This window comes from Clarias gariepinus, chromosome 13 (assembly GCF_024256425.1).
Source record: "Clarias gariepinus isolate MV-2021 ecotype Netherlands chromosome 13, CGAR_prim_01v2, whole genome shotgun sequence".
Taxonomy (NCBI): Eukaryota; Metazoa; Chordata; class Actinopteri; order Siluriformes; family Clariidae; genus Clarias; species Clarias gariepinus.
This window is the reverse complement of record NC_071112.1, coordinates 11,740,412-11,764,582: the sequence shown is the minus strand read 5'-3', so window position 1 is coordinate 11,764,582 and position 24,171 is coordinate 11,740,412. Positions and strand designations below refer to the sequence as shown.

Here is a 24,171-nt window from a genome sequence, read left to right as displayed (position 1 = left end):
CGCTGGTGCAGCTCTGGCTCCTCTGGGCGTGGTCCCCCAGGACTATGGTTGGAAACCACTGGTAGTATTGACATTAAAGACTTCTTCTATATTCATTCATTCATTCATTTATTCATTCATTCATCTTTAATATCCCTGATCAGGGTCACAGTACATCTGGAACTTATTGTGATAACAATGGGTATAAGACAAATTCATCCTAAATAGGACACCAGTCCTTATCAAGGCAACATGTACCGACTTTCATTCAATTTATTAAAGACAATAAACATTATGGACACATAAAGGAAAAGGAAAATTTTAACCTGAGCTCTGTATCAAACTAGTTGGGTCTGTAAGATGGCAACGCTACCTGCTATATGCCAAACATATCCTTCCAGAAAACTGTAAGTCCCTTTTTTTCTTTAACTGTTTATGTCACTGTGTCATTAAAATGGGGAATGACTTGCTTCTGTAGCTGTTATTTTGGGCCGAGTTTGGGTCTCTGAATAAATTTGGCTCAATGTCCGAACAACTCCATTCAACTTGTTGAACTGAGTCATTCATGTGATATTGATAACGGACAACCTTTTATGAAAAGGTCCTTATGTTCCATATGTGGAATGAAACAACCAGGGTCAGGTTTCTGGGGTAGGCTGCAAATCAACATCTCTATATATGGTGAGGTCCAAGATGTTTAAATCAACATTACTGGCAATATTCTAGTAAACAATAAAATATCCCAGATTACTGGCACTCAACCAAGTATCCATTGACTAACAAAAATAAACCCCATTAGATGCCAAAAACTTAAATTAGCTCTTAGTGAATAGTTTTACCACAAGGACACAGACGCTACATGCCTTTACATGTCACGTCCTCGGTAAAATATTCCAACAATCTTATCAAACATTGCTGGCTGTTCCCGTACTGATTACAGATTTCTGGTCGCTGACAACATAGATATATAAATCTAGTTTTGCTCAATGGAGCGTAGTGTGATCACGAACTGCCTTATATATAATCTACAACTGATATTAATGATTCTATGTATGTAAGCTTATTATTTGGTGAGAACACTCATATGAATGTGGGTAAAAAGACAGAGGTGGAAGTGATAATGATCACATCTGGTGCACAAGTCAGGAGTAAGATTCTTGTCGCTAAGCCTGGCATCTTTGTGCGGCTGTATCTATGTTTGATAGTTTATTCCATGGCTGCCACAACCCTAGATAATTTTTTTTCCTTTATCCCACATACCAATTCCATTTTACAGTACGAGGGTACAGTATGATTATTCTTCTTTGTCATTTTATTTAAAGGATCAATTTATAGAGTACATACACCATCACAACAGTATGTTTAATACTCTTACTGGCATATACTGTAGTATATTCAGTATTTTCTTTGAAATGGTTACATTTCTATCAGGTTGTGGTTATTAAAAGAGCAACTATTTTTAAATAAATGTATGTTGAAAATACTTATTATATAGCCTAGCTATAAAAAATCTGATTTATTAAAATCTGATTGATATTAAAATCTATTTTCCTATAGAAATAAGAGAAAAATAAATAAATAAACAGCATTAATAAAAAAGGAAAACAAATAATTCTGAACGCATTTCAAATTGTAACTAAAACAGTCCTGGATCAATATGTTTGAATTAGAAATGTTTAGTTGCCATTTACAATGCATTTAGAATGATTTTTGAATTTAAATATTTAAATAATTCCAAATGCGTTACAAATTGCAACTAAAACATTTCTAATTCTTGATATTAATCTAGGATGTAATTTCTCAATCTGGTCTCCTTGGAGACGGTTGCTGTGCAACGCTTCCTCCAGGAAGTAAAACTCTAGTGAGGAGGAGGAGGAGCAACGGGAATCTCCTCGAGAGCTGCTCCAAAATAATGGAAGACTCGCTGCAAATCGGTGATAATGGATTCAACGGATTTCCAAAAAGTGTAAGTTTTTAAATCAGCATTGAATCAGTTCACTTGAGGAAGTAAATACGATGTGTGTGTTTTTTATTATTAACAAATACAGTAGTATCCAGTTGATTAGCAAAGAAGCTTAGCTAGCCTACAGAGAAGCTAAGGTAAGTTGTGAACGCTAGGTTAGCTCACAGGCTATTTCTAGTTAACAGAGGTTTGTGCTTTAACAGGTAACACTGATATATATACACACACACGTCGGGGTTTTAAATAGCACACGTTAACACGTTGAGCTAGCATAACAGGTATGTGTTGAACTGAAGCGTCAGTTGCCCTAGCAACAGGAACGGGTCCAAGACCGGAAGTGATTTTCTAGTTCACATTTAACAACAGATTTCGGGTAAAAGTATTTGTTTGAGGCTGTGACCAACTTGTCTTTCAATAGACCGCAAAAAGCGGCAGAAGGGCTCGCCAAGCTGTTGATCAGGCGTCTGTAGACGAGTCGCGACCCGGCAGGAAGTCGTCCTCCTCCGGCATGTCAGCGCCTGGAGAGGTGAGTCTCACCTGGAGAGATTTCAACTCTGTCTCTGTCACTGTCCATCCATCTGCTCTTCATCTTTCATGTATTATTATGTTATATTACCTAATCATACGGTGTATCTGCTCCTGCAACCCGTGCTCCTGCACCAAGGAGGAGGAGGACACGGTACAGTAACACGCATGGCTTTGCTTCTACTGCTGAGTTGTGTACATTGTTATTGTGTAATTTTATACCATGTGATAATATAATTTGGTGTGTAACCCTTAAAAGCCATTATGTGTTTTTCTGTTTCTTTTTTTTAAATGAACATATATACGGCTCAGGGCTCAGAATTGGGCAGTATAGTGATGTGCTTTTTCACCACAATCTAGGCTTATCATATACTAAATGTTAGTTCATTTTAACCAACTACTCAAACATGACTGAGCAAAAAAAAAAAAAAAAAGTCACATGGGCAAAAAAATAACACAGATACATCCTTACCATATTCCATTACTGGTAAATGTACCCTTTATAAAAATAATGATATCTTTTTTTTTCTTTCTACCTGACACATCTGAAAACCCAACCACACATTTTGAACCCTGAAGCCTCCCCCTTAACACACACCGGCAAGGCATCCATATAATCACATATATTTTTTTTCAGTCATCAACCTTTGGTGTGTTGTTGGCACGGATCTGTATCTGTGAGTTTTTTTTTTTTTTAAGTGTTAAAGGATTAAAAGGTTTTACCTGCCAAAATTGCTTTCACTAAAAATCACTTGGTATAAAGTTACTGACTGTGTGTTGTATTCTAGGTGTTCTCAAACTTTTACATTAAAAAAGCCACTGCAGATTTTCTTTTTTAAAACAATTTATTAAAAAGAAATTAGGAACATTATTACACCCTAGACAAAAGAATTTCACCTATTGATCAGTGTATATATATATATATATATATATATACAAACATGTAATGTATGTATATGTGTGTATGTTTGTATGTTTGGGGTCACTCGCAAATTTCTGTGTTTTAGTTTAGTGATTTATTTTCTACATTCTACAACAATACTGGGAATTTCAAAACTATAAAATAACACATATGGAATATGGTAATTCCTTAACAACAGCAAAAAACAGAGGAACAGTATTGTCAAGTGCATTTGCAAAATCCGTCAAGCACCATAATGAAACTGGCTCTCATGAAGGCCATCCCAGGAGGGCGAGACCAAAATCTACCTCTGCCGCAGACGAGAAGTTCATTTAGAGTTATCAGCCTGAAAAATGACCAATTAACAGCACCTCAGATTAGAGGCGTTATGAAGTTTTTACAGAGCATAAGTAGCAGAAACATCTCACCATTAACTGTTCAAAGGAGTTTAATGCATTTTTTGGACGCCTTTAGCAGTCCTTTACAATGTAGAAAGAAATAAAAATCAGGAACCATCACGGAGTTAGAAAGTGACCCCAAACTTCTGAACCGTAGTGTACAGTATGTACACTACCAGTCAAAAGGCTCCTCTGAGCGTGGTCCTTCAGGGGGTCCTCTAGGACTATTGTTTATATTTGGACACACATATATTTATGTATATAATATGTGTTTATATGCTTGTACACTACCAGTCAAAAGTTTGGACACAAATTCAAATGTCATGGTGTTTTCTGATTTTTATTTCTTTCTACACTGTAAAACAATGCTGAAGGCTTCCAAAATATGCAATAATCACCTTGGAACAGTTGATATTGAGATGTGTTCGCTCTATTAAGCGTTTATAATAGCTCTAATTTGAGATACTGTTTGTTAATTGGTGATTTTTGAGGCTAGTAAATGAACTTTTTCTCTGCAGCAGAGGTAAGTTTTGGTCTTGATTTCCTGGGAAGGTCTTCATGAGAGCTAATTTCATCATAGTGCGTGATGGGTTTTGCAAATAATCTTGATCATATAGTACTGTTCTTGCAGGAACTATTTTAGAACAGCTGACCTTCATGTCTTAAAATAACAACTGACTGTTGTTTTGTTGTTGTTACTTTATTACCTAATGCCATGCGTTATTTCATAGTTTAAAAAAATCCAGTATTGTACTAGAATGTTGAAAATAAATACAAACTTTTGACTGGTATTGTAAATATAATATTTCTGTACATTCCTCTCATAATTGCAAGTTGACCTTGAACTCTGATAATTCTGGAATTAGAAAAATGCAGACCTCCTGGCTGTGCTTTACAGACCCAAGTTTGAGAACATGGCTTTAGGCTCTGTTTTTAGTTCACATTTATTTACACAGTTTAAATAAATACACATATTTTTGAGATCGCTTTACAGACATGCAAAAAGAAAATAGGGTTAGGGTTAGGGTAACCCTAACCCTAACTCTAACTCACAGTTTTATGATAAAATATATGCACCGAAATTAGTTACTTTTTTAACCAGATAGGGTTTAACTATTAATACATTTCTAATACTGTGTTAAATTTTCTTTAAAGGCTTTAATAATATAAAATGAGAGGGTTGATCTCAACAGCATGGAGCATCTCAACAGCATCTCTGTTGATGTTTTACCTTTCCTTTTAATTGAGCTATAATTCTGTTACCAGTAGAAAAAGGAATTTCAAGATTCCCATCTCTCTCTCTCTTACTCTCTCTCTCTCGCTCTCGCTTTCTCTCTGGGACAGTTCGCTCTCAGTTTCAATTCAGCCTTTTTTAAAAGTCATACAGTATCTATGCATGCTTAAAAATAGTTATATTCTCATCTGAAAAGAAGTAAACAAATTGTAGTCACTATAGCAACAAATTTTGGTGCATGACGTTTATTATAAGACAAAATATAGATGCTGATGCTTCTTATACTGTAGGTTTCTGTTCACTATGCACTGTGGCATATTTTGGATTGTGGCTTGTGATAATCATATGATAATCAGTGCTGTGACTGTTGGGAATGTTTGTGCACCTTATACTAATATTAACAGTAATAACAATATTAGCACATTATACATGTAGTGGCTGTAATACATAGGCTCACTTATTTTGTAAAGCATAGTTAGTAACTTAAGGGTCATTTTTTCATTGCAATTGCACCTGATACACTTGTACCACAGTAACACACATTACCATGTCACTATCATGTTAGTGTTAAAGTTTAGAATGATCCACCACCCAAATAAAATCTGTGGTAACTTTATGGCGGTCTTTTTCCGTTGTGGTACGGATAGAGATGAGCTAACAGACTGTGTAAAGAGGTTCCCTGAATTACGCTGATAATTCCGCAGATCCTGATAAACCTATTGTAATTGAAAATGCATACAATACTTGCATAGAAAACCTACATTAGCCTACAGTTTAGTAAGAATTAGCTGAAGTAGCATGGTAATTCAGGGACTGTCTCTGTAGGTACAGAGGGGCTAGGAGGTATATATGATAAAAGATACCATTTTATATTGTATACCACCTTATAATTCTGATTTATGCATACACTGTACGTCATATACAGCATACTGTATGCTGTATATTCTTACACATGTCATACATATTTCCCTAATTGTCTTTAGATTCTGTAAAGCTGCTTTCCGACAATTATGATTGTTAAAAGCGCTATATAAATAACATTTAATAAAATTAAATTAAATTTTCCTGAATAAAGGGCTAATGAATGCATATACCAGGTAGGTGCAAAGTCACTACTGCTGTATTAATGCCATGGCATTTACAGTATCGAGGTTTTGGTTTGTCCACAGGAGTGATGAAGACTCTACATGGACTGGCTTTTTTCCACCAAGAATTCCAGCTATGTTTTTTCCCTCTTCTGTAAACTTCCTAAATTAGCTTAACTTTCCTGATGCAAAAACATGATTCTCGCGCCCTCTGTGACCTTCCATCTAGATTAAATACATTTTTGGGGTCTTGTGTGACTGGGCCAGTTGTAGGTCAGTTTTAAACTCTGCGATTCTAAAAATATATCCTGCATTAAATATGTTCCTTTTTTGACTTGCACAAGGCATTTTTCCGAAACAGGCAGGAGTGGTCCTATATTCTCACATTAATCTATGCATAGCAAGCTCATGTTCATGTTCATGTTCAATAAAAAGCTCTGAAAATACATGCAACAGTATGAAAGTAAAAGCGTTGTGTTAAAGACTGTTCTGACATGCATTACCCGAAATCAATACGCTTTTATGTTAACCAGCATTTTAATTCATGTTTGTTTGTTTTATCTGTTGCCTCTATTTTTTGCATTAGTGAAGTGTAACCTCTGAAAAAAAATCAGATCAAAACCCACATTTCCACTTTCTGTGCAATGTGATCACAATCTCCAAAGACGTCATGACTGTATTGTCTGTCATTACATTAAGATGGTAGGATATACTTTTAGTGGGTGGCATCATGGATGAACTGGGTAGCATTCCTTCTTCACAGCTCCACAGTCTTCTGGATAGATTATGAGCTTTGTGTTTGTGAGAGAGTTCCTTCAGGGTCTTCCAGTTTCCTGTCAAAAACATTCCCATATTTGTACTGGATACTGTTAAGTGCCCTTAGATTGAAGTGGACCGATATTCCATCCAGCTGGCACTCCTTAGAAGGTGTACCCTGCCTCGTGCCCCAAGTCCCCTGGGATAGGCTCCAGTATAAAGAGATACTGAGAGTGAGTGAGTGAGTGGGTTATTTCATCTGGATGTTTCATCCCCGATAACACCCTGTGTCCCTGAGATTTACTGTAGATCCATCACAACACTTTTCCAGAGTATAGTGCTTACTGAAAATGAATGAATGAAATACCAAAAAAAAAGCATAGTCCTATGTTTTTTTTTTTGTTTGTTTTTTTTTGCTTTGAGTCAGCAGTAAACAGATTAAAGCCATTAGTAGTGTATATGAGCCAATTTTGTAAATTATGGATGTACAGTCGACAATACTAGGTTAATTTTCGGCATCAGCAACATTCATATTTAGTGGCCTCGTCCCAAATGGTGGTTTCTTAAGTCACCCCACTACTGGCGGAGCTCCAATGCGTTTCAGTTCTTGTGAATTTCCCGAAAGTGTTCTGGTAAATTTAGGAGTGTAAGGTCATTAGCTAAGCCTGTATCTTAGGAACCAAAACAAGATTATGTGAAATCATGTCATCAGGAGTACTGTAAAATTATTTTATTGCATATATTGTTTATATATAAACCATTTATAAGTCAAGGATTACACCAATTACCAGCGTAATTGAATTCCAGCCTAAGACAAACACATTACGTAGCTTTGATATTATATAATTAACTTTTTAAAGTAACTATAGGTCTATAAATTAATTTTCTCAGTGGAAAGTCTCTGAGAAGCATGGAGACATTGATAAACACTGCTGTCATTATTTTAGCTGACCTTATTCTTCCCACAATCCTTTTTTCCCATATGCCATGAAATTACTTGTTCCATTTTAATAGGACAACCAACTGCATTTTGTTCTTCCTTTTCTGTCTCTATATGTGGCTATTCAGCTTCACATAGCTGTGGTGAGCGAGCTCAGTAATGGCAGATTATTTATTTCATGTTAAGCTAAAGACATTCCTTCAGGACGTTGTGTCATTTACCGACCCAATTTGGTAATGTGAAATGCTGTGGGTTTTTCAGACCCATTTGTTGCCCACCCACCCTCGCTGTACTATTCCATTATTCAAAGGTTCCTCTGTTTTTTTCTCTTTGACGTCTGTGATCTTAATCCAATTGACTATTTTCAGAATGAGAATGAGAAAGTAAAAGTCTGTTTTAAAGCCTAAGTTATGCTGGCCCCTTCCTGGCGTTTAACATTCTCCGCAGTCCTGTGTGCAGTTCCCACACTCTCCCATTCTTCCTACTGCTCGTTCTCCAGGATCACCCCATAACCCCAGGCAGGAATGGATCTGTTGACACTGGAAATCCAACACATTACACGTACAGTAAAACTAATTAGAATATCAGGGAGCATAAGTCACAGAACCTGCTAGTGAGCCCTTTTGATGTCAAAATATTAGCAGTAATAAAGCAGTAAACTGCAAGTGAACTACATCGTCAGGCATAAATGTTAAGCATTACTTACATTCTGAAATAATTTTAATACCATTCTCTAAAATGTGTAATTACTACTTCATGTCTGTTGGTCCTAGATTTATAAATATTTATTTGTATGTAGTGTGCTAAAGCTTGACAGAAGCATTAAAACATAAAATATGGCAAAACAGTTTTTTTTTTTCAGACAGATTTCATTTCAGTAATTTCATTTACTCATTCATCATCTATACTGCCTTATCCTGTATACAAGGTCACAGGGGGCCTGGAGGCTACAGCATGAGGCGGGGTACACCCTGAAAAGGGTGGAAAACCCGGAGGAAACCCGCCAAGCACAGGGAGAACATGCAAACTCCATGCACACAGACCCCGAAGATGGAATCAAACCCGGACCCTGCAGATGCAAGGCGCCTCTTAGCTAACGTGCCGCCCATTTAAATAATACTAAAAGTTAATTCTTTGTACCCATACACTGTGTCTTGAAGGTCTGGCTCCATAGAAAAAAAAAATTTCCCTATACATTGGATACAAAAGTGGTCCAACCCCATGCCTCACGCTGGGCATGCAACAGTCTGGATGCTCTGTTTCTTTAGGGCTTCTTCACACCGTAACTCTCCCGGATGTGGGACAGACAGTGAAGGTGGACTTTTAGAGAAAAATACATGGTTTACATTGTCCACAGCCCAAGATTTTCGCTGCTGGCACTATTAAAACCGACGTTTGGCATTGACACGAGTGACCAAAGGATGGCTATAGCAGACCAGCCATGTATATGTACCCTGTGAAGCTCCCGATGAACAATTTTGGTGGAAATGGGGGAGTTTAGGTGCACATTTAATTACTCCTGTTGGATGTGGTTCATTCTTCTTGGTGGTATGCTGACATGACCCTGGATTTCCAACATTATAATGACTTCCTGTCTTGGTCACAGATGCGCCAGCCAGACGCGCTCCAACAATTTGTCCTCTTTTGAACTGTCACCCATAATGTTGTGTGCATTGCAATATTTTAAGCAAAACTGTGCTTTTACTCTGCTAATTAAATCTTCACACTCTGCTTTTACTGGTGAAATGTGCCAGCAATGACGATTGGCCACCTGCCTGGTCAAATTTAGCCATGAAACCTCCAACACTACATTGGCCAGTGTTTTAGTTTCATTGTCTAACCCCAGTGTGTGTGTGTGTGTGTATAGTTATAGAGTATAATGTTTAAAGTATAATATAGTTTTATGCTGTAGTACATCATGATTCATTTCTGCTATAGATTTTGTGATAGCTATAAGCAGTTATTTTCTTCAATTTTTGGTAATAAGACTAGATAAAGTTTTTTAAAAGCAATAATTTCTCACAGAAATATCAATAATTAAACACATTTTAAACATAAAACTGGTCATTTTTTAAATCGTTTGTGATTTGCTTTCCGGCTACAGGTATTTTCAGAGCTACTGTTAGAGAAAATGATTTAACACCTTCTGATCGATCAGATTTCAATAGTGACTGGGGTCTCAGTGTAATTAACTCTCCCTTTTATAATGCAGATTTTTGCCTTATATGATCAGTTTTCATGAAAGTAAACTTCTGTTAACTAAAAATTTAAATATATTGCGTTTAATCATAAAAATCTGGCATATTTTGCACCAGGTGTAGCTTCCATGTTTGACCTTCAGTATGTTTTGCCTACAATGTCATTAGTGATAAGAGGCTGACAATAAATCTAATTTTTCATAAATCAGCTACAAAAAAATATAAGGGTCGTTCATAAATGATCTGACTTTTGCTTACACTAATTTATTATAGTAATGCGGCCCAAGTTTGTAAAATATTTTCAGATGTCCTTGTCTGGAGGTCACATAACATTGGATTGTTTCTTTTTATGGTTTTATTGTATGCAGAATGCTTACTGATCCAGCAAGCAACTTGAAGCATTGTTATAAACAACAATAGAATCTCTGAGCACCGTTACATCTTTAATAAATCATACACAAACTTAATCAGGATTTGTTCTGAATATATAGTAAGAGAAAACACAGCAGATTGTATTCGACATTTTTGTTATAGTTCCTTATGGTTAATTGTTGTTCGTGGTTCAGTGATTTTTGATTGATGCAAGTTGATGGGATGTCAGAAGAACAAAGCATTAGTTCCAGTGCCAAAAGAAGCACGAGACTTTTCCCTATAGTCCATAGCAGTGTTTTGACAAATATTAATCTTCGAAAACATTTAGTATTTTATTGAAGATGATATGTATATATTCATTCATTCATCATCTATATACCGCTTATCCTGTGTACAGGGTCATGGGGGCCTGGAGCCTATACTAGGAGACTGGTACACCCTGAACAGGGTGTCAATTCATTGCAGGGCATGCACACAACCAGCAATTCGGGAACGCCAGTTAACCTAATCTGCATGTCTTTGGATTGTGGGAGGAAACCAGAGTACCCAGAGGAAACCCATTTAGCATGGGGAGAACATGCAAACTCAATGCACGCAGACCCGAGGTGGGAATCGAACCCTCAACCTTGAAGGTGCAAGGCCGCAGTGCTTACCACTACGCCACCGTGCCACCAAAAATAACTGGAAAACAATATGAGTGTAAAAATGGTCTGCATGTATTTGAAACAAATATGACATTAAATGCCCCTTTTTGTGTGTTTTTTGTTTTTCATTTTAGTGTTATAGCTTTGGTAGCACAAGCACTAGAAAAGATTCATAGGGAGTGTCTGCATAGTTTAGTTAATCTCAAATTTTAATCTAGGAACACCTCATTCAGCCAAGGAAATGTGTGTCCTTAGAAATGGCTTAATCTTTTTCCAGGTGTTAGATTACAGGTTAGTGAGCGAACTGTATCCAGCAGGAGGTACACTGGCCTAGTTAATGTATAAATGTATTTTAAACATGCACATGCTTGATCCTGTACTAATATGTTTTCATTTAAATTTAAGGTATACTAATAATTGTCAGCTTACTAATTGTTTTGTCATTTGATAGGGACCTCCACCTAAGCCACCTCGCAGACAGGGAGGTTGGGCTGAAGAGTCCACCGTGACTGGCTCTGCCAAGTGAGTTCACACAAATCTTTTACACAAATCTCCTGAAAGCCACTGAATGAAATCAAAACACTAAATGATTGAGTAGATTAAATGTTCTTCTACAGTATGTGAAAATACAAGAGCTACTTTTTATCGTTCTGTAGTTTAAAATGGGTCTCGGATGTCCTCCAAGCTATGTCTCCTAAAGCTGTAGCTGAAATAGCTTCTCAGATAATTATGCCTGAAACTCTTTCTGTTTTACTTATCTTCTAAAAACAATATTTCCCCCAGCGCGAAGTAGAACCACTGTACTGTAGGTGGCGCTGAGCAACAAGATAGGGATGGTGTCTTCTTAAATGAGGTCACATTAGGGGGAACATCTAACTGACTTGTTTAAACCCAGTTTAGGTTACATTCATCCAGGTGTGCAACTTACTGACATTAAATCTATTTCAGAAGGGTTAATTATTGGGCTGCAACAAACGAATAAAACGACAAAGGAGATTTGGAGCTACTTGAACTGGATTAGGAACCCTTCAACACATTATGAAAACATGGAAGTTAGTGCTGAACTGTGAACTTTTTGGAAAAAAGTAAATGGAGATAACTTTTTATTATTATTATTATTATTATTATTATTTATTTTATATATCTAAAAAATATAATAATAAATATAGTTAAGTTTGTTGAAAATCATCCAAACCAGCTTTAAAGTTGTACAGTTTCAGTTTTTGCCTTGGTAAGTGACTGCAATGTCCTGTTCGTGTCACTGGAGGGCGATGTTCTCTGTGCAAATACAGGGAGAAAGACATGCAGGCGTGACTTAGTTCCAACATTCCGTTCTTACAGACCTACCAGACAAATGTGTCATGTTGCTTAGTATTTTTACTCGTTGAATCTTTTTGTAAAAAGAATTCTCTTTGGATATTGAGTAGCTCACACTGCACTCTCAGTCTGTCAATGGCAATGTGTCGCTTGTTCCAGTTGATTCAGTGCTCTGCTGCTTCACTGCTTTTCTCCTTTAAAACTAGAGATGCATATAGCGGCACTCTGAACTGAACAAGCCAGCTAGATTGGATTCATTTGCATGGTTTTCTGAATCACTGGTCCGGGCAGTAGCGAGAACCTCTGTGCATTTGTCTCAAGACAGGTCAGTGTCAGCTCGGTGCGTCTGCCTAACCTGTCTTGATTTTCTCTTTTCTGCGGGAGAGAGATAAAGGAGAGAGAAGGAGTAGATGGAGTGCTGTATAAGGTGTTAAAGGGGTTCACAATGCATTGATCCTGCACTGTGAAACAAAGTAACTAATGGTCCCCTCTAGAGCAGGCAAGGACTTTTTTTTCCATGCTCAATGTCACCCCTTGTGCTCAATCACCGCCGCCCTGCGCGCACTAATCCCACAGCAGAAATCCCAGGATTTGCAGATCTATCACTCCTAATTGACACTAACTGATCTGTCAGTTTATTGATGAACCTTTGAAGCCAGGTTGTCACAATATATTTTATCCCTAACAACTTTTTCCAGACAGTTTGACCATGTCTATCGCTTTACCTTACATGAGTCTTAATCAAAGGGTCCTGTAATGTGCTTTAAATGCGACTCTGCACGGACAGGACACGCACAGAGGGCAGCAGGATGAGCAGCTGCTCCCTTACCTTACGGTACAGTACAGGGCAATAGAAATATAGCTCTTGTATAAAGCACCAGAATAAAAAAAAAAAATCTCTCTCTCTCTCTCTCTCTCTCTCTCTCTATATATATATATATATATATATATATATATATATATATATATATATAGCTAAATAACTTTCTATATAGAGGAGATTTTTTCAAAGTTTTTCAAAGTTCACTTTTCATTATATAAGCCCATATGAAACCTGCTTATTATAAATATTTAGACTAGTTCCGAATTAACATAAAAATGGTGGTTGATGTGCTGTGGGAAGAATTTTGCTGGCATGATTTGAATCCACACTAAGTCCCATTAGATCCAAGCATGGCTGAAAATGTATTATTGTGTTCAAAGTTATTCTAAATGCTTAGCTTTATTCTCTGATTATTCTTTTTTATTCTAATGGGAGTGGTATCAATCACAACACTGGTCTTATCCCCCCCATAATGTGCTTATTGAATAGATAGATAAAAAAAAATAAAGTATGGCCTAGACATCTATGGGTGATTTTGGGGTGACTGTGATCTCCATCATTTTCAAATCATGGAGGGAATGTGTTTTTGAAGAATGCTGTGCGTTTCTAAAGAACACTTCCAGGGATTTGTAGAATCCACGCCAAGCCATGTGGAAGTTGTTTTAAGGCTCATGTTGGCCTAAGTCACTTTCTCTTTCCCATCCATCTGTAAAAATATTTTTTTTACTCACTGCCAGTTCCAACCCACTAACTAGTTCCGCCAAATCACATGACAGTTACCAAAAAGGGAGAATGAGGCCTATTTTTAAATTTTCTACCCATTCTATATCAAATGTTTTTATTTATACACTGTAGAATTAGATCTACTTTTTATGATTAAACAGTCTGTTGTGTGTGGCAAATAAATGGTGTAAAATTTAGTCAATAAAGCCAGTATTAATTTGTTTATGAATTTGTGGTCAGGCTGGGAATAGAAGCCGTTGTAATGTTTCTTTTTATTTTTTACCCAGTAGGGGGCACTAAATGCTAAGAGAATTCTTTCTTTTTCTAGCGTACCTGATTAATCAGAATCAACACTGATTTGCTTTATCTGCTTAATCAACCCATGGTGTCCTGAGAATGTTGTGGTCAGTGTCCGCGGGCACACCTAAGTGTGCCAATGCTACCCCTTTTAAATTCTTTCACTGGTCAGTGTTGTAGTTATAGTTTCTCGTCTTTATCTGGTTTAGTTAGGAAAAAATGAGGTAAGAAAAAAAGGGGTTTAAATCCAAAGGGAAATTATTTCCCTCGCAACATGCTAGATGTCAAAGACAGAAACACAGGGCAAAGTATTAAACAGTAACATTCAAATAAAGTTTAACTTAGTTAATTATATTCAAGTTCCTATTAAGATACGGCTGGACTGAATTATTACATTTAATCAAGTTCTTAAATTACAGAAGAGTGATAATAGCAAAATTGTGCTGTTTGTTTAATTAGGGCTGAAACACTTGTATCCACAAACGTATCCACTTAATCACTAGCGCTTTGATGATTAAGGACAAAAAACGCATTCAATAAGGAAATTCTGTGCAAAGTGAAATTGTGTTGTTGATTATTTTAACCTTTTCTTTGTTTTCTTCTTTAAAGAGCTGGAAGAAGACAAGGTGCTGAAGAGGTCGAAGAGTAAGTTTCATACGTTTTCCCTTTATTTTTCGTTCATCTTTTATTACTTTTCCATATTGCTGATTAAAAAAATGAGTTCTTAAAAAAATGGACCGCTTATAGAATAGACCGCTTGTTTACGTTGGCTGTTATGAGAAGAAAAAAAAAAGGAAATTGCCATTGCTTGGAAATTGTCCTTGCTTGCAACTAATCCTGGCATTCCAAGAACAATCACTTAGCCTGATTAAAAGACATCATGGTGGAGTTCTCATCACTTAAGCTGAGGTTGGGGGGAGGGGCTGGGGGGGCTGCAAGACATTTGTCTTTTTTTGAATTCTTGCACCGCTTTACCTGTGCCTGGAAGCCATGGCGGACATAATTACAGCAGAAAAGAGATTAGCACGGAAATTTTACCACTAAGAAACAAGATGGTTTGCTTAGGTGATTAACAATCCCATAACCTTTACTCTAACAGACACCTGTTATTGTTGTTGTTGTTGTTTTATATAGCCGCCGGTTAAGGCCCCAGACCCCTAAGGGCTCAGACGATGAAAGCGGTAAGTATCCTGTAGACCTGCTAGTGACACTGTTCAGTTCACCTCTGTTAGGACAGATTGCCTCACTGACTTCTTGGGTATGATTTTGAATTACAGCAGACTAAGAACAGCCTCTGATTGATCACTGCAGGGCAGTTAACCAAATATATAACATCTTTGTTAATTGATAACTGGGCCGTGAATGTGCCCCTATAAAATCATTTATCTGAGGACATGATGACAACGCCATATATTTTTATGCTGGTCTATGCCAGGAATAAAACAAAATAGCAGCGCTGTTATAGAAAAAAAATCAGCGATGGGGTGATATGATGCAGACTGACAAGTAAGACACATGCCAAAGTTGAGTAGGCGGTCAATAATTACATTTTTGTAATTACAGTTATTATTATTATTATTATTATTATTGAGTAACATATTTACATTAATCAACATAAATGTTACCTTTTGTTGTCAGTGGCAGGAACCTGTTATTTATAAAATTATTTTTAAAATTTTACCCACTCTTTAAGGGGAAGGGTGAGAATTCTCCATGCCCATAACAGCACAGGTCATAACTTGAGTGGCAGCGCTCATGCATGTGTTCACTCACACTAGTCCCTGCCTGAAGCGTCTACCACTGGGACCGTGGCTTCCACACACCCTGGAGCTCTTGAGGTCCACCACACAAGTAATGTCAGAACTTTCAGCAGCAAAGCACAGCCTGGAATAATTGTTCCAATTTTTCTACCAAGCAGCAAGGGAAATAAGGGCTGAAATTGCCAAAAGTAAAGAGGAGGGGTGAAGAGCAATGCCACTGGTTTACACAGTTTCAGAAGGCAGTGCTGGTACAGTTTTCAGTTAGGTACATTAAAGTTCTCAAACACTAGGATCATTTCAGAAACATAGCAATTATTAAATGTATGCTTGTTTTGTTAGCATATGTTTTCACAGAGTTTTTTCCTTATGCAAATATTTAACTTCCAAGTCATGCATCACAATTAATTTTTATAATATATATTTTTTCAAAACTCCTTGATATTTTAAAACCACGTGACATTTTTGATTTACAGACTTTAATATTACAACAACAACAAAACAAACACAAGTACTACTTGCACTTACAGGTAAAAAATTTGGATTCCAACACATACAGTACCTACTGGCTTAAGTGGAATATGCAAAACAATTATATTAAAAAAAAAAGCATAAAATGATGTAAATGTTAAAAATGTAATCTTTTGGCATCGAACTTGATTTAAATGGAAAAATGTAAAATGTTTAATACATTTTTTAACTCATGTTTAACATCAACTTTCAACACTGATACAGATTTTAAGCAATATAACAAACATTTAAGGAATATAATAATAATTATTAACAATTAATTATAGTCAATAATAATTGGTTCATTTAGGTTTATACACTATATTAAAAAACTTTTTTACAGTATGTTCAAGTATCATGGGCTGATTTCAGGTTCCTCCCAGTTATTTTAATTAAACAGGTTTGTACTGACATGTTTGTTTTCTTAAGAACCTACGGTATGAATAAAAAAAATAACAAAATATAAAGATTAAAATATACATTAACAGTAATCTCTGTGGATCCATTAAGTTAGCGCAAATCTGTTTGCCAGCTGGCTGTACTGTAACCGTATCACCAGCCATTATCATTTTATTATTTTGGTTATTGTTGTGTGTACGTATTGAAGCAGTTAACAAGTCTGATACAGGCTATAATATCAGTTTTCTACAGCCTGTGCCTAAAATGATCAGATATGCCGAGAGACCCCGCTGCTTTAGGGTCTGCTTTAGGGTCTGGCCCGGGATATAGGGCTTAGATGATGATTACCTTGTGAACGATGAATGCCATTGCCTGGGTTTACTGGGCTCTAAAAGCAGCCGCATGTCCAGGCTGGATGTGTGTATATATAGGCATGAATATAAAATAGTATTTGCAGTCTTACTGGTCCTATTAGTCTGCTCTCTCTGTATTTTATCTAAGTAAATAACCTTGGTGGGCCTATTGCATAGAAGGTAAACAAATATTAAATGCTGGGAGGTGCAGCCTTGGTTTTTGATGGAGTCGTCATATTAGCTTGTATTCAGCGACCCCTACTTCTCCCATGACCTCTCATAATAGGCTGCATTGGAACCTCATTTAAAAACGTTGTTTTGGTTTGGCCACTTAATCATGGCGTTTGCATACACAGAGTTAAGCCCTCCATGTTTCACATTGAACTCTCATAGAATTGTGTTGATAGTGCATTATTCGCTGAGATGAGGGGGAGGGTTGGGAGGAGGGGGGAGAAAAAACAAGCCCGGAATCTATTTGCGAAGAGCTGGACGTAGAGGCTTTTTGATGTCACTGCGCTAAGACCATTAAATTTGATTGGGGGTCCAGGGGGGACAGATTCTGCTGAACGCACTGCTTTGGAAATGAGAGGACAAAGTGTCACCCAGGACCTCATGAATATGAAGCAGCACTCAGCGCGCGCCTGCATTTATTTGGATATCAGAAACACAGATGAATCTTGTCAGTGACTAAACGAGGCTGGCATTTTTAATTAGATTTAATTAAAAATAAAAGAAAAGCAAGAAGTTATCAATGGAGGCATAAGAGGCCTTGTTATCAGTGTCAGAGTGATGGAATTTAACATGAGTTGTGTGGTGTGTTGCTCTGACTGAAGCTGTACAGCGAATAAATTCCCTAGAGTCTGTCTTGGTTGTTTGAAAGTGTTCAAAAATAACCGTCTAATTAGTTACATGGATGTTGATTACAGAGATGATTTTATATAAGGTCTTTGATTTTGTGGTGTCATAGAAAAAAAGAAAAAAATCTGTTTTTTAATCTGTAAAGGATAATAAATAGAAAAATCTAATTTCTTTTCTTTTCTTTTTTTTTTAAACTTACTTAGATCTTTTGCAATACTTTCATATGTTCCAAACCATGTGATAAATGACTTGATTATAAAGCAAAGGTGCAACAGAGCATCACATTCCCAGAGAAGATAGAGATTAGTTTTCACTTTATACATGTTGTGTCAACACTGAGTGTAAGTTTTATGTGAATAATATGCAAATAGTAAAAGTTTCCATTAATCAGAGCTTACAATATATTAAATGAGCATATTAACTGTACCATATCCTCTTCTCCTTTTGTTCACGACTCTTTCACACTCCCCACTCCCCAACATACACCCACTAACACTTCCTCACTCTAACGAAAGTCCATCCAAAAGGGTGTGTGTGGGTGGATATGTGTAGGGGGGCTGTGAAAGTTTGCCCTGTCCTTCTTTGGGAGCAACGCCATGCTCTGTCCTGTTGAGTTTTGCCAATTAAAGAGGGTTCCCACTGTTTTGAGCGGCGGGCAGGCAGTTCCTGGCACCGCAGCTCCTGCCAGGGCGCGCCGTGACTTCCGACCCCACACAGATGGGCACACCTGGAGCATAGCCCACGCCGATCGGGCACACAGGTCACCCACTCCAGCCCGAAGGGTCCATAGGGTAGCTACCAGTGACAAGGCCCAAATGCTGGGGTAGTGGGGGGTAAGGTAGTGCGCCTAAGTGGTGTGGGGGGTGCATAGAGGGTAAGGGGAGGCACTTTTCAGGGAGCCCCTGGCCAGTGCTCTGCCTCGCAGCAGGAAGAGATGCCGCCTTGCTCACTGAATATTCATGCCCGCCTGGTCACTGTGACAGGGGGCAGTAAGGAAGAGGATATTCGAGAGAGAGAGAGAGAGAGACACAGAGTGAAAGAGAGATGAGGAGTTGGAGGGAGAAAAGAAGCAGGAGAGGGAGGGTGGGAATCAAATGGCAGTTCACACACAATATAAACAAAAATTAACAGAGGAGACAGACGGCATCTGTGAAGCCTTATGATTCAAGAGATGTGAGATATGTTGCAGCTTTCAGTAACACCCAGCAGTAGCAAGCAGCATATGGCCAAGCTTGTTCCAAGGGCTTAATTTTTTTTCTTTTCAGAAAAGTTTGCAGAGTGTTTGTGATCTGCAGCCCACCTTTCCTTTTTATTCCCTTTTGATTTCCGATCTGTGCCATTCATCTTTTTTCTATTTTTCAGTATGTCTAACCAGAAACCTGTCTGTGTACCTATTCAGAAAGGTCCATCAGTAGAACATACCTAGTTTATTAATGTTGATGTGTGGTTCTTCACAGATATCCCCGTGATCCCAGACCTGGATGAAGTACAGGAAGAGGACCTCACCATGCAAGTGGCCGCACCTCCAAGGTACACAACACCTTTGAATTCTAGGAACGTCTGCTGCAGTAGAAATCTGTTCTTATGCTGAGTATACTCCAGCCCCCCTGTAGATTTGTGTGCTGTGGTATGATGGCTAGCCAATGTCAGGTTTAAAACTAACTACGTATTAGCTATAATATATGTGTAAGGAGTTATGAATTCAAAATGTCACGCTCCTTCGACAGTTGATGTAATAACTGCTAATAAATCACCTACGACTGACCCCCATGTGACTTGTTAATCTGACATGCAGACATCTGATCTGACAACACTAAAGTTTCCAGTTGTGAGGGGAGTTGGCATTTAGAGAAGCTTTTCATGCAGCGAGTCTGTTCTCACAACGGTCTCACAGTGACTCTTGCACTATACAGACTTTTTATACCGTATAGTGCAAGAGTCAGAGCCACCCGTTTTTGTTTTCAATTGTGATTGCAACAAACACCATTATTGTTCATTTCTGTTACTGTTTAGAAATCACACAAAGGTTTTTAATAATGAAAGCTGTATGAAATCTGAAATCTGCATAAATAAGGTCTGCATGGATTTTTGACCTAAAATCAAACTAATATATTGTATTTTTTTTATCGTTATTGTTTGTCATACTGTAAATAATTAACAGTAGTTACTGAAGGGCCATTTGGGTTGTCTCTGAAGTTTCTGTTAGTTTCCACACTGCATCATTTGCATTGCTGTTTCTGCTTTGTCCGAGTGACACCATTCGTCCTTTCACTCAACATGTCATTAAGAAACCTGGAAAATCGCAATCGGAAAACATTTAGGGGAAAGTATGGATATTCTCTTGTCTAAGGACTTAGACAAGTATGGCTTGTGTGGCATTCAGTTTGCTTGGATTTGGACCGAGTCCACCACACTCGGGCAGTCTTGGATCATTTGTTTTGGTCCACAGCTTAGTCCAACTGCTGTGTTCCCCCCCGCCCAAATGAACCTAATTGGTTTAATTCAAACAGACCAAACATTGCATATGTAAAAGTGCTTTACAACATGAAAGAAGGAGTGCAACTGAAAGATCTGAGAACTTAAAGGACAATGAGAGAAGGGGAAAAACACTCTCATTTGACATCCCCCTAGTTTCTTTATAGTTTACGTTATTTATATTATCATTAACAAATGTAAAGGCAAAAGTATCATAGTGTATGGATGATTAATCAATTAAATCGAATAATTAATCAAATAATCTCAATTAAATATCAGGGGTTAGTTTATTTATTTTCATTAGAATCATTACGAGAGATCAACAAACGCTTGTGTTTGAGTTTAAATTGATGAACTGTGAACAGTCTTTTAACTATCGCATGTATTATGGGGCTTTCTTACACTTTCTTCTCTATAATGGAACACAGACAAGCGTAGACTATATAACTGGTAACTGAAGCAGTCCTCGCTTCATGCCACATTTTAGGGTGGCATCTGACTGATCTAGCTTCTGAACGTGGGTGCCCTTTCCCCCTTTAGCTCTCTCTGTCTGCTGTGTGTGAGATAATATCCACATTGAACTCATCGTAAGGGCAATGTAGCGTGTAATGTGGCTTAAGTAGGACTGGCATGCGTTGCTGGGCCCTGGCTACTTTTACAGACTCGCTCTCAGTTCAATACACAAATTGCAGATAAGCAGCTGGCTTTCAGTTTAGAGACGGACTTCTGCTAGGCTTTAGTTTGATTTCATGTGTCCCAGCACTTCATAATCAAGTCATTGTTCCTGGTGCTTTATTTTTTTTTGCTTTGGACCAGGAACTAAATGTTATCGTTGCTATAGTAACAGCTATTTTACAGGACAGATGTTTCCCATAATTTAAAATCCAATAATAAACATATATATTTTTAAGTGCAGTTATTTAACAACAGAAATGTTTATTTACTGACATTGAAAAGCTTTGTGTAAGCAGACATTTCTGAAACATTTATGGAAGAAGTCTCCAGTGTCAGTGCTTCATAACAGTCAATTTTTCACCACAGACTTGGACTCCACTGGTTTTTAGAGGCATTATAATTATAATCCCTTTACTTATGACTTAATTCTGTTAACTACATTATAAAACAGAACAGGAACTTGTTTTTTTTTCATGTTAAATGTCATGATACGCAATTAAACACATAATGCGTAATTCATTAATTAATTAAACTTTGTATAATTTGGCAAATTAGTGTAGCGCAAATGGATTAAAACACTTTTATATGTTTAAATGTCAATTAAAAAATGTCATGTATAGTAATAACTTAGTTATAATAACTTATAGTGTACTAAAAGAGTCTCTGATTGTTTTTCTGTAACAGCATTCTGCATCATCTTTTAGTTGTTACTTATTAGTGATAAAAGTCTTGGCTGCAATTATATTATTATTATTATTATTCATTTTTTTATTTTTTTATTTTATTTATTTTATTTTTTTAAATGTAAAAATTACATATATTGTTGAATTTCTGTTTCCTCAGTATCCAGGTAAACAGAGTGATGACCTACAGGGATCTGGACAATGATCTTATGAAGTATTCGGCATTTCAGACTCTGGTGAGAGCCGATGCATTTGCTGGGAATAAAACAACAAATAATGCGGTTTAGATCATTTCAGTCATTGATTAAAACCTTTACATTTTATCCAGGGTGTCATAGGTATTTCTTTAACGCTTAGACTATGTTTTTGTTCAGGATGGCGATATTGACCTGAAACTCCTCACTAAAGTTTTAGCACCGGAGCAGGAAGTGCGAGAGGTGAGTGAAATTTTAGATCGAGAAATGTAATTTGAATTTTTTTTCTCTAGAGCTGACCAGATGCTTCTGGGCCATCAAAGAGGGCCATGCTGTGCTTCAAAGGAACACAATATTTATTAAACATTAACTCTAACTTTCCATTTCTCCAGCTTTCTCTGTCTCTGTTTTATTTCTTGTTTTATGATCGCTTCACTCTTCCCTTCTTCTTGCTCCTGGCCTCATGCCGTTCTGGTGCTCATGTCCTTGCTTTGGCTTTTTATCTTATTCTTCCCTATCCATTTCATGCCCTTCTCTCCATTACTCCTACCTTTCTCTTTACCTCTTGTGCTCTCTGTGCAGGAGGATGTTGGCTGGGACTGGGATCATCTATTTACGGAGGTGTCCTCCGAGCTGCAGACGGAATGGGATCAAGGAGAGAGAGAGGAGCAGTCTCCTCTTCCTGTGGCCTGAGGATAGATGACTTTCAGTGAAAGACCAGTGAATTACTCACATGGGGGCCTCATCCTGTGCTCTGCCTGTGTTACACCTGCATTTATATATGTATTATAATATTGTGCATATAATTTTTTTTAGCTGATGAATTTTAGTACTGACATGTGCTGTATGTTTGATAGTTTGCTATTAAAATCAACTGATAAAACATTTCACTTCAGCTCTCCTAAACTCATTTCGTCATTTTAGACCTTTCGTGTCATTCATATGATTTGGATAGAATTTGTGGGATCAAGTCCAAGGTTAATGAGCAGGTAAGCTAAAATCCAGTTAATTGGTTTAAAATGAACTTTACACATCAGAGCAACACAACCTTATCATTATTGACTACACCATTGACTCTATCTGTCCGCTCTTGGCCAAAGCTTCCACTTTCTGCACAATTATCTCAATCACATTGAGCTAGGAGCCTATTGACATCACTAGGATTAACATAATTAAATGTTTCTATTAGGTCTGTAAACCACGCTTCAATTATGAAAGGTTAAAGGATTTTTCAACATTTGTTTTTTTGCATTTAATTTGCAATATATTTGGCTCATCTTAAATGAAATAAGACATTGTTACACGGTCATTTTAATTAAGACTAAATGCCTTGATATTTTATAGAGTGTTATTTTACACATAGGTTAATTTATTCTCAGGATGTTGTAGTTCTTAACCAAGTGTAAAAGTTTATAGTTTTAGCAAAAATACTGTAAATTTGTAATTATAGTAATATTGTACTACATTAATTTCACCGACAAGTTCCAAATTACTGTACAATTAATTAAGCTTTTTAGTAAATGTAAAAGAAAAGAAAAAAGTACCAAAATGTTGACCTACTTTCTGTCATTTAAAGGGATTTTTTTGTAATAACAAATTGTCATTTAAACCTATATTTGAATACATTATTTTCTTGCAGAAAAGATAATATAATAACTACCATTGCTGAAACATTTACTGTTTCAGCCCACCTGTTTGGTTTGCAAACGCCAATAATATGAATCTAATTATCCAAATGTCATCTAATGCAGACAATTGGATAGGATCATGAAGGACCTGTGAAGCACCCTAACTAATATTTTTAGGATAAATGCGGAAGAAATGCTGTCAAAGTCACCTAATGAAAAAACAAATGTTAAAGAAATCATGCCTATATAATTGTATTTTGCTGTAGTTAATTTATTCTGTGCGCAAACTGCTTAAACTTAGGCCCAGGTATTATACAGCTGTGCGATATATATTAAATATATAACAGTTGAAATTGACCATTTGCAGTAATTAGCTACAAACAGTTAAGACCAGAATACATACAGTACCAGTAACAGTTTGGACATGGCCTTTAATTCAATGTTTTTTTGTTTTGTGATTTACTGCTTAAAACAATAAAACAAT

At 36.9% G+C, this 24,171-nt stretch overlaps 1 protein-coding gene across 1 annotated transcript; it reads left to right on the top strand.

The window, feature by feature from the left end:
- The first annotated feature begins 1,835 nt into the window (after window positions 1–1,835).
- Window positions 1,836–22,965, top strand: LOC128535469 (intraflagellar transport protein 43 homolog A). The gene is made up of 9 exons (XM_053509378.1): window positions 1,836–1,945; window positions 2,361–2,468; window positions 11,447–11,517; window positions 14,765–14,800; window positions 15,290–15,336; window positions 19,490–19,562; window positions 22,026–22,101; window positions 22,240–22,302; window positions 22,642–22,965. The coding sequence occupies exons 1-9, from the start codon at window positions 1,892–1,894 to the stop codon at window positions 22,750–22,752; spliced, it is 639 nt and encodes a 212-aa protein (XP_053365353.1). The 5' UTR covers window positions 1,836–1,891; the 3' UTR covers window positions 22,753–22,965.
- The last annotated feature ends 1,206 nt before the right edge of the window (window positions 22,966–24,171 follow it).

Excerpts from the sequence above, each read along its gene's own strand:
- LOC128535469 (XM_053509378.1), top strand. The coding sequence starts at position 1,892 with ATGGAAGACTCGCTGCAAATCGGTGATAATGGATTCAACGGATTTCCA. Across the intron at positions 1,946-2,360 it reads TCAACGGATTTCCAAAAAGT|ACCGCAAAAAGCGGCAGAAG; the intron begins GTAAGTTTTTAA and ends GTCTTTCAATAG. Across the intron at positions 11,518-14,764 it reads ACCGTGACTGGCTCTGCCAA|AGCTGGAAGAAGACAAGGTG; the intron begins GTGAGTTCACAC and ends TCTTCTTTAAAG.